The following is a 10,742-nucleotide window of genomic DNA, read 5'->3' as shown; positions in this document are numbered from 1 at the left end:
GGCCACTAGCTCCCCCCTCAGCCTTCTCTTGTGGAGGCTGAACAGGTTCAGGTCCCTTAGCTTCTCCTCGTAGGGCCTGCCCTGCTGCCCCCTGATCATGCGGGTGGCCCTCCTCTGGACCCTCTCAATGCTGTCCACATCCCTCCTGAAGTGCGGCACCCAGAACTGGATGCAGTACTCCAACTGCAGCCTGACCAGTGCCGTGTAGAGGGGGAGGATCACCTCTTTGGACCTGCTTGAGATGCATCTGTGGATGCATGACAAGGTACGGTTGGCCTTCCTTACCACGTCCCCACACTGTCGGCCCATGTTCATTTTGGCATCAATAATGACTCCAAGATCCTTTTCTGCCTCTGCACTGACAAGAAGGGAGTTCCCCAGCCTGTAGGTATGCTGCTGGTTCTTATATTTGAAAAGCACTTAGTACAAACTAGAACTGTAGCTCCTACTAAACTTGTTTTGGACAAGTCAGGTCCTGTACTTTTTGAGGAACTTTTATCTCATTATTTGAACGCTTTGCTACTTATGAAGCAACCAGTTGCTAGAGGTAGTTTTGTTTATTTAACAGCCTTCTTGTATAACTATAATGTAGTGGATTTAGTTTATCTAGATTAAAGTAAAGCTGTTCATACTGTGCCTCATTGGAAGTTACTGGCCAAACTGGAGAGAGAAGATGGGTAATAGACATTGCACAATTGTGAGCCGGATAAGAAGATGCTGAAAAGGAGATTACAAATTATGTTGAAAGGTGGGTTATGTGACTGGAGAGCAGTTACACGAGTGTCAATGATGCTCCTCAGGGACCAAACTTAAAAGACCTATCCTGTTTAAATATTTTTATTAGTAAACTTGATACTAAAAATAGATGTATCCTCATGAAAACTTGGGAGATGTATCCTCATTTCAAGTGGGGGATGCTGCTAAGATGAATGAAGACCAGGCTCCCTCCATCTTCCCATGTCAATCTTGTAGACTACAACATTAAAAATTTTATGAAATGCAGAGTTATCAACTCAGGAGTCAACAACAGTAAAAAAAATTGCCATAAGATGGGGAAACAAGACTATGGACATCTGAGAAGAAAGGACCCTGGGAGGTACTGGTTAATAAGAGGATGACCAGAGACTGCCAGTGTGATGTGAAGGCTCAAAGGCAGCAATTCTCAACTAGGATGCTGCACACCCTGTTTGCTGCAAGATTCTTTTAAGGGTGATGCATGCTTTTAAGGAGGTAAGTGCACACACAGCCCTGCCTGGCCCCAGTGCAAGGAGGTAAGCGCATGCTTATCCCTGCCCATACCCTGTGCGAAGAAATAAGCACTGTAATAAATAAGATTTTTAAACAGGGTGCTGCTCAATTCAATATAGTTATGGAAGGAATCTCAACCTTTTTAGGCTCAAGGCACCCATCAGAAAGTGTCAGTTCTTAGCTTTTGCTCATTTTTACTGTAGAAAAATAGTAAAGCAATTTCTCTGCAAAGAACTCAGGAAGACCACAACAGGTCAGAATGTTTTTAACATTATGGAGTCCTATTTGAAATCTCTAGGTTTATCTTGAGAATCATATTTGTACACTGAGCAGTACTATCATTGTGTGGAACCCCTGAAAAGATCTCACGGTACCCTGGTTGAGAATCACTGTTCTAAGGCATAGGGGTATGTCAATTAGGCCCCCTCTACATGTTACAGCAGGGGTTGTCAGCCAGGGGTACATGTACCCTTGGAGGTACTTGTGAAGGCCCCAAGGGGTACACAGCAGCAGCACAGAGAAGCAGGGGCACTTCCGGTTTTGCCACAGGCATGGGTGCACCAACCAAAAAAGGTTGAAAACCCCTGTGTTATAAGTATCAAGCAATTAGCTGCTTAATTGCACAATTACCTTGAGACCAGCTACACTAGCAAAGTATTTATTACAGGATAGAAAGCTCCAGCCAGTTATAAAGTTAGACTTCGAAAATGCATACTAATTATAGCTGGCTGCCATCAAGTTTTAATCTGCATGTGTAGCAGGGTGTCCCCTGTGGCTGGGAGCCCCATCAGCTGTGGGCTCCCAGCCACAGGGGTGCATCTTGCCAAGCCAGACAACTGCTGAGAATTCACAGCCTCAGAAACTATAGACTCTGGGACACAGCAGCAGTTGTAGGTGCTGGGTCCCTGCAGCATGCCTCCCAGTGCCAGGACTCAGCTGTGTCCAAGCAGCTGCAAGGCGTGGCAACGATCTCTGCGCACTAAGGAATGTGAAATCCCTGAGGTGGGAAGGTCTTTGCAGCTGCACCTCTCAGCCACGGGGGTGGGTGGAGTTGTCCCTACAGCTGGGAGCCCCTCAGCTGAGGGGGCTTCCAGCTGCAAGAGTTTGCTTTTTGCCACTGTAGGGATCCTGAGCCCAGGATCAGACTCCCACAGCACCAGAAATGGGGTCTAATGTGCAATTCCACAATCACACCTTCTGCCATACACGTGACATGGTAGGAGGGGCAACTGAGTGAATAGTACATTAGATCCCACTGCACCTTTACTTGCATGTGTAGAAGGGACCTTAGAGACAAGGAGATACTAGTAGCATTGTACCAGGCATTAGTAAGCCCCTATTTAAAATACTGTGCAGTTCTGGTTACCAGTGTCCCAAAACATGGGCAACTGGTGCCACCTGAGTCAGGGTTCCCCAGTGGCACTTCACCTGGTGGCCCCACTCCCCAGCTGGCGCTTTCAGGGGGGGCACCACACTCCTGCCTGCCCCCCCTGCCCGTCGCCTAAGCAGGGAACGCTGCCTGTCAGGGGGTGCACCAGCGCTCTCAGGGGGTACACGTACCCCTGTGCACTCCCTACGCATCGCCACCGTTCCAAAACATAACAAAAAAACAAAAAAATGAAGTGCAACATGTTCATAGAAGGACTAAAAGGGTTAAGGGGAGAAAAATCTTTTCTTATGGAAGACAGTGTTAAGGAGCTCAGTTTTTTTAGTTTAACAAACTAAGAGAGGAATATGATCACTTTTACAAATACACTTATGGGGTGAATAACTGGGAGGGAAAAGTGCCATTTAGGCCAGAAAACAACCAAAAAACCACCAGCAAAAGATCAACTGGGTATGAATAAATATAGAATAGAAGTTAACAGATCTTTAGGTATGAGAAAAGTGAAGTGGGTTTTACTACAAAACACAAAACAAGACCTGACAGTCCAGTAAGCCCCTTCTGTCTCATGCTCCTAATGGCAATGTAGTACATTAATTATCTAACTCGATGAGCTACAGAGAACTCATCAGTCTAACTCTTTCCAAATTGACAAAATTCACCTTAATCTCCACACAAAGTATTGGCCGATGTTCCACAAAATGATAGGTCTGCAGCCTGGTGAGGTTAGGAAGGCACATAGCATAGCCACTGAGCGTGTCCAAGTCTTTATCACAGCGAGACTCTGGGGGAAAAACAAAAGAATAAAAACAGGGGAAGTTAACCATGTAAATTTTACACACAGCAGTTACATTGTTCTGCACTCAGAAAAAGGGAAGAATTAAGTGGTAAATGTAGGATGAGGCCATTATTCAAGATTGCTTTTAAGGCTTATAACATTTACCACTCACCCTCCTGCTGCAAATCAAGGCATTATAATCAGAGACACTTTGGACAAGAATCTACAGGAAGCAGGGGTGTAGGTTGTAGCCATGTTGGTCTAAGGACATAGGCAGACAAGGTTCTTTGGGTAAATCTGATCTCTTTTATTAGACCAACTCAAATAGTTGGAACAATTCTTCTTAGCAAGCTTTCGGGCACAAACACCCTTTTTTTGCTCTTTTTTTTTTTGCTGAGGAAGTGTCTGCAGATGGTCTGTACTCTTCCTGGATGGAGTGGTCTTTTGAGTGCAGGCCAAATACATGTAGGGGTCTATTTGGCTAGAACTCATTTCCTTGTGGGATGGTGATCTAGAGGTAATACTACTCTGCTGGCACTTCCTCTAAGTCAGGGGTGTCAAACTCTCCAGGGCCCTGGGCCACATCTGAAATGCAGGGGCTTCTCCCAAGCCCAATCTGGGAGGCCAGCAGCAGCCACAGTGGAACCACATTCAGATGGCAGTGTAGGTCCAAGGCCAGATGGCAGCACAGGTCAGGAGGCATGCAATGGAAAAGAGAGCTCTGTCTGAGTGGCAGCACAGGTCTGAGGGGACTGTCACTGATGATCATATCCACTGGGGTCCGGGGACTCCTAATTCTGCTGCAGGCTATGACGCCCAGCTTCTAGTAGTCTGCTAGGGGAAGGCTGGATGGAACAGTTCTGTGAGCTGGATATACCTGCAACCCCTATTTAAGTCATTAGAAAATGATTTAGCTATATATCATGTCCTCCCCCATTCATATTTGTCCCCTCTTAAGTGATGCAAAAAGCCCACCCAACAACAAACACTGCTGCTGGTATTGTCAGAATATCTTTCTTTAGAAAGAAACTTGATTTTTGTTTCAGACTAAAAGATAGAAACTGTGGAAATCCATACTGTGGCTCCTGAATGCCACTGGTAATGAACTGTGTGACAGTGTTACATGCTTTAGTCATGCTTCTAAAAGACAGTTCATGTTTCTATTTATTTTTCAAAGAACTTTAATTGCCACTTACCAACTATGCTATCACAATTCATGTACAGTATAAAATTATGGCTATTCTTAAGTGTATTATCTGCCACACTATTTCTATTACTAAAGAAAGTAACAGAAAAATCATTTCCAGAAATTAAAAGGATGCATACTGGGAAAGACCCTTAGTAATAGGAGAAGAAAAAAAAATGTGGACTATAATACCCTCCCCCCCAATAGTTTCATACACCATTCAGTAACAGCAGATCTGGAAACAATCCCCTCATGCCTCAAAATTCCCTACTATTTTTAGTGCATGGTTATACCTGTTGCCCTCATTCTTTCTCAGTCACTGAAGCTCCTTTAGAGAAAGGCTGTGCTAAGGTGCTTACCAAAATGTCACACCTTAACTTATTCCCACCCTTCCAAAAGCAACTGCTGCCCCAGGACAGTAATGCATAGATTTTCAAATTTCATAGGATCCTCCGAAACTTCTGCAAGATCCTCTGTAAAAAGGAATTTGCAGATGTTTGACACCGCCCTCCACATTTCCCATCCCTCCCATGCCCAAAGGAAATGGTGACTAGGCCAGTCAATGCTTTACTCCTGCTATTTACCTAGAATTAGCACAGAGTTCAAAATGTAAGCACTTTTTACCCTCTCCCAAAAAAAATCTGGGGCAAATGCTTATTAGCCCCTAAACTCTCTGAGCTGGATTCTTAGTGGAGGGGAAAACTGAAGTTATGGGACCAATAACTTAACATTCAGACCTGCCTTTGTTAGGAAAACAATTTCTGAAAGAAAAAAAGACGTGGGAAGAGAATTAGACTGAATAGCCACACCAAAAAACACAAGTTCAAAAACTAACCTTGGAATACAAGCAGCAATTAAGATGGTGACAATTTCTTTATTATGTGCCTTATTATGTGCCTATAAGAAATTATTTCTCTCAAACTGGTTTTAGAGTTTAGATAAAAAAAAAAAAAAAGATAAGTCTTACAGAGGGAGCTGGGCTTATTTAGTATGCAGATGAGAAGACTAGGGAGGGATTTGATAGCAGCCTTCAACTACATGAAGGGGGGCTCCAAAGACCTTCTGCACCCTGCAGAGACCTTGTTTAGTTTTATACAATGCTTGTCACTCAATATTTCACGCACACAAAAATCACTCTTTTGAATAGCCCTGAGCATTGTGCACTCATCCAGTGTTTCCTTATGCTTCCATGCAAGGGTATAAAGGGCAAGGTAACTATAACCATCCCTTCATTTCCTCACAATCTGAAGCCCATAATGGCTCCAGGACTATTAAAAGTGGAGCTGGCGGTCAGGTCAGGATCTCAAGAGTAGTTAGCATAGGGCAGGGGTTGGCAACCCCCGGCACTCATGCCACTAGTGGCACGTGGAGACATTTTTCCTGGCACACTGGGAGGCATGCAAATAAATTGTTTGTTTGTTTTTTTTCTTAAGTTACTGCTCTGGATTCTCCCATGCAGCCACAAGTCCCAGCATCGCGGCAGGCACTGGGGTGGAGCCAGGAGAACGCAGGCAGGGAGGTTGTCTGTGCTCTACTGCCCCCGTCCCACGCTCCCAGGCAGCAGTCTCCAGCCCGGCTGGCCCTTGGACGGAGCTGCCCAGGCAGGCAGACACCCTGTCTCACCCAGGGCAGCACTGAGGTGCTGAGTGCTGGGGCCAGGCGGTCGAGACAGAGTCTGGGCGGTGTGGGGGGAGGCGCCACAGGCAAGCCAGCCCGGTCGGGCCCTTAGGAAGGCAGGGTCTGGGCGGGAAGTGGGGGCTTCCCGGGGCTCAAGCTGTGGTGGGCAGGCTGGCAGGGGTGCCCAGCAGCACCCATGGTGGGGCCTGGCCCAGCCCACGCAGCTCTGCAGGGATGGGCTGTAGCCACCCTGTACATGTGGGGATGCTGCCTGGCTGGGGCAGGATGATGAGCTCGGGGGTCTTCCCTCTCCAGGATCAGCCTCCCTCCACACTGAGTACAGTGCAGGCACGGCAGAGCCGTCCCCGGTGCAGGGTCCTGGCTGCGGGAACCCCCCGGAGCCTGGGAACAGCCACCGCAGCTGCCTCAGCCTGCCTGGGTCCTGGTCTTGCCCGCCCGCCGCTCCCCTCAAGGGGCCAGGGCTGGGGCGGCAGCCACTGCAGGGAGCCGCTGCACTGCAGGCTCAGCCCTGAGCACAAGCTGCGGCAGCTGTTGCCAGAGCCCGGGGAACAGCCTGCGGCTGCAGCTCCCACTCACACTGTACCCGGATGACACAGAGACCAAGCAGGGAGCTCCCTGAGCCCAGCATCCTGCCCCAGCCAGGCAGCATCCCTTCGTGGGCAGGGTGGCTGTGCCCCATCCCTGCGGAGCTGCATGGGCCAGCTGGGCCCCACCTCCAGTGCTGCTGGGCCCCCCACTGTTGCCAGAGTAGCAGACCCCTGGGGCAGCCCCCGCTCCCCGCCTGACACCAGCTCTCCATTTACTGTAAAAAAATAATTGAAAAAAGCAACATTAATGATTATTAATTGTATTAAATATGCAGAACATCCTGCCATTTACCCCCTCTGCCCTAGTTTTGCTTTTGTGGTGTGTCGGCACTCCGGCACCTTACAAGGTAGACATTGTGTTTTTTTTGCCACTCCGGCCAAAAAACATTGCCTACCCCTGGCGTAGGGTAACCCTCTTTCCAGCATGCGTCTGTTTCAGTCCCATTATGGGTGGAGGGCTGTTGTTTGGATCAGTCAAAAAATTTTGCTTTGCAAAATTTGACATCTGATCTAACTACCAAGTTATGGCATAATGTTTAACCAAGATCAGTGGCTTCTTCCCGCTGCTGCCTTGAAGATATGTACTGGCACATTCTAGAAGAAAGCTACTTAATACTGCCTCTGTTCTGAAACAGATCTTAACATTGGGAACAATTTGTCACCTATGTGATAAGATAGCAATACTTCATATGGTCCAGATACTGTGACTAAATGGCTTTTCAAATGACCAGACATGGTCCAGGAGGAAGAGGGAAAGCTTAAGAAGTTTGGTTCTCTTAAATTAACAGAGCCTAATAGTTATTGGGGAAAACCAGCCCCCAGCAGAATCTGGTCCTGAGCTAGACAGGCTTCCTATTTACTACATATGAGGAGCTGGACATTTCAAAAAAGATCTAAGAAAAACAGAAGGAAGCTATTAAGGTAGCCGGTTGGAAAAAATTGATGCCAGGAAAGAGAGCAATGTCCAGCACCATTTTGCAGCTTACAGATATGATTCAGTGACACAGCAAGGCACCTCCTACTCACAATCCATAGCCCACACCCTATCCACATAAAGTAGGCAACTTAACCTATTCAGAGATGGATCCCACTGTTAAAGATGGCTAAGGAAGATCTCAACAGCTATGGCACTCACCCCTCTTCCCCATATAGTTCAGTTTCTTCTTCTTTATGAGGGAAGGTCTACATCTTCCATTTCCCTGAATCGTGCCGTAGCCAATAGGACACTCTGAATTAGGCACTTTTTGAGTTGTTTCATAGCTGTACTATCCTATCAAGGTAGACTATCTCTCAACATACAGATGCAAAACTACAGGTATCTCCAGAATTTAGTGGGAAATAAGGGGCAGTTTTCAGAATCAGTTTTGGAAATAGGCAGAAGGTAGGACAGAGTGTTAACATACAGACTAGTTGGTTCAGGGAGATATGAAACTTTATAGGTAGCAACTTACTTTGACGGCTTACCAGTTTTGAATTAGGTAGGCTTTATATGTGCGTAAAGCAGGACATATCTATGGCCCTAAGGCTCTGGAAATGTTGTGGGAGGAAGGGGAAGGAAGAAGTGACATCTTTGAAGTGCAATTTTGTAGTAAGCATAGGCAGACTTACTGGTTCAGATAAAGTGTTAAGTGTTAATGCTCCTCAAAGGGTAAGCACAGCACAGCCTTCTTCCTATAAAGGAAGGCAGAGAGAAGTCCTGCTGTGGTGACTACAACCAGAAAACACAGTCTCAAGGAAAAAACAAGGAAATAAGCTGTGTAACAGCAGTTTGAAAAACAGGAGGTTCAAGAAGATATTGTTGAAATACCACGGGGGTGGGTTCTGATCTTTAAGAAGCAGCTAAGTACACAATAAGACCTTTGAGTAACATGAGTGACAGGGTGTACAGAGAAATGGAGAAGAGACAGGTAAGACAAGCCAGTATTACAGTTAGGAGAGCAGCACACTAGCCCACAGTGTGTTAACTGCACCATGTATTTGGGCCCTCATCATCTAGATTTTGCCAAGTTGCCCATATGGAGAATATTTCTATCTAACGTTTAAGACTTTTGTGTGGATAGTTCACTATGCAGGAAAAATGCATGAACCTCAAAAGAGCACAGTCTGTCAGTATTTCTCAACCAGATAACTGGCAAACCATCGAGTCTGATTCTGTTTCATGTCCAGAAAGTCTTGGAGAGACAACACAACAAATTGACATCTGCAATAAAGACAACAGACATCCTTACTGGCAGAGGATCCTTGTCCCATCTAACTTTGAATATTATCCTGGAGATCAGTGGGCAGGCATATAGGAGGCCTTGAATTCATTATTGCAGAAAGGAATCTGGCAATAAATATGACTGCTTTCTATGAGAAGAAAATTTCAGCATTTGGGGTGGCATTCTATTCCTTTCTTGGTCATCTAAGTGTACGGTTACCATACATCCAAGTTTTCCCAGACATGTCCTCTTTGTGATCCCCTGTCCTCTGTCTGGGCAGGGTTTTGCTCTGCCTCTGCTTTTCCCCAGCACTTCTGGCTTGGCTGCTTGGGGTTGGGGGCAGCAAGGAAGGTGATTGGCTGTCGGGGATCTCATGCTCTGCACGCAGGCCGCAGCAGCTGCTCTCAAGTGAGAGTGAGCAATCAGCAGGGCTGGCGGGGGGTGGGGGGGTGGGCAGGGAGCTGCAGGTCAGGAATGAGAGGCACTGGCAGGGCTGGGAGCAGGGAGGGAGGGCAGGAGGCTGTTGGGCTGGGAGTGAAGGGCACCAGTAGGACTGGCCACTGTGGGTTAGGAGTGAGGGGCACCAGCAGGGCTGGGGGGAGCGGGCCTGGGGCTTAGGAGTAAAAGGAAGAGGCAGGGCACAGGCATATCACTGCCTCCTTCTGACTGCTCAGCACAACGCTCTAACCACCACGTCACAGATCTGGCATTATCCAGTGCCTTCTCCAGCATTTAGTAGTTACTGGAAAAAAATGGGTGAAGGGCAGTGTAGGGAGGAAGTTTCTGCCTCAGTGGAAATAAGGCACCAGGCTAGAATTAGGGTACCCATCCTGTCAAGCCAGCAGCTACTTCAGTGGGCTCTCTCACTGTCTGTTCTCTTCCTCCTGGCCTCACAGATCTCATACCACCTGACTTGTGGCATGATGGTTAGAATGCCATGCTGGGAAGTAAGAGAGGCCCAAGTTCAAACATGCTCTGCGACAGGGAGGCCTAATACCCTAGTCTCCAGCTTCCCAGGCAAGTGCCCTAGCTATTCAGGGCAAAAGCTGGGCAGGCCAGCCACCTCCTCTGGAGTCTTAACACCCACCAGTCCATGTACTTCAGCTGACTGCATTTTTGGGCCACAAATATCACTACATAACCACAAGGGGCACATGCACACACACAGACGCATGCACATGGCCAGTGCGCAGTCTACTGCACATGTGCAATGCATATGATCATGTAGCCATCCACACCTGAAGGCTTATGCATCCTGGACTAGACATCCTACCAGCACATAAGAGCTGACAATAACTTGTAGACAGCCAAAAAATTGCCACTTGGCATACTAGGGATGGAAAAGAATGCCACACTTGGTATTTTTTGATGGTAAAAGTGTCAACTGTGAGAATTCCCCATAAATATTTTCTCTGTGATGGATCTTTGCAGCTAGCACTCAAAAGATCAAGAAGTTTGGAAAACTGTTGCCAATTATTGAAAGATGCAGGGCAAATGGGGTTCTCTGGTGGTGCAATTATCTCAGTTCCAAAATTAACTGATCTTCTGGCTCCATAGGCACCTCTCTCAGGTCCCAAGTTCTATCCCTAACTGTACCTTCAATAAGGAACCAGAATCTTTTGCCTTTAGGATAGGACTTGGGGATATAAACACCACGATTTAAAAAGAACTCCCAATTGTACACCTATGTGGCACTTGTAAACCTATATGGTAGCCAGCC

General features: G+C 47.0%; 1 protein-coding gene across 5 annotated transcripts in view; it reads right to left on the bottom strand.

The window, feature by feature from the left end:
- Nucleotides 1-10,742, bottom strand: part of IPPK (inositol-pentakisphosphate 2-kinase) — a 132,902-nt gene that overhangs the window by 29,586 nt on the left and 92,574 nt on the right. For all 5 annotated transcript variants that reach the window (XM_025206721.1, XM_025206719.1, XM_006025876.3 and 2 more), the window contains one exon: nt 3,295-3,416. In XM_025206721.1, the coding sequence (XP_025062506.1) occupies nt 3,295-3,416 (122 nt within the window). The remainder of the gene's footprint in view (nt 1-3,294; nt 3,417-10,742) is intronic.

This window comes from Alligator sinensis, unplaced genomic scaffold (genome assembly GCF_000455745.1).
Source record: "Alligator sinensis unplaced genomic scaffold, ASM45574v1 scaffold78_1, whole genome shotgun sequence".
In the NCBI taxonomy this organism is placed as follows: Eukaryota; Metazoa; Chordata; order Crocodylia; family Alligatoridae; genus Alligator; species Alligator sinensis.
The sequence above is the reverse complement of the archived record's forward strand: the minus strand, read 5'-3'. Positions and strand labels throughout refer to the sequence as shown.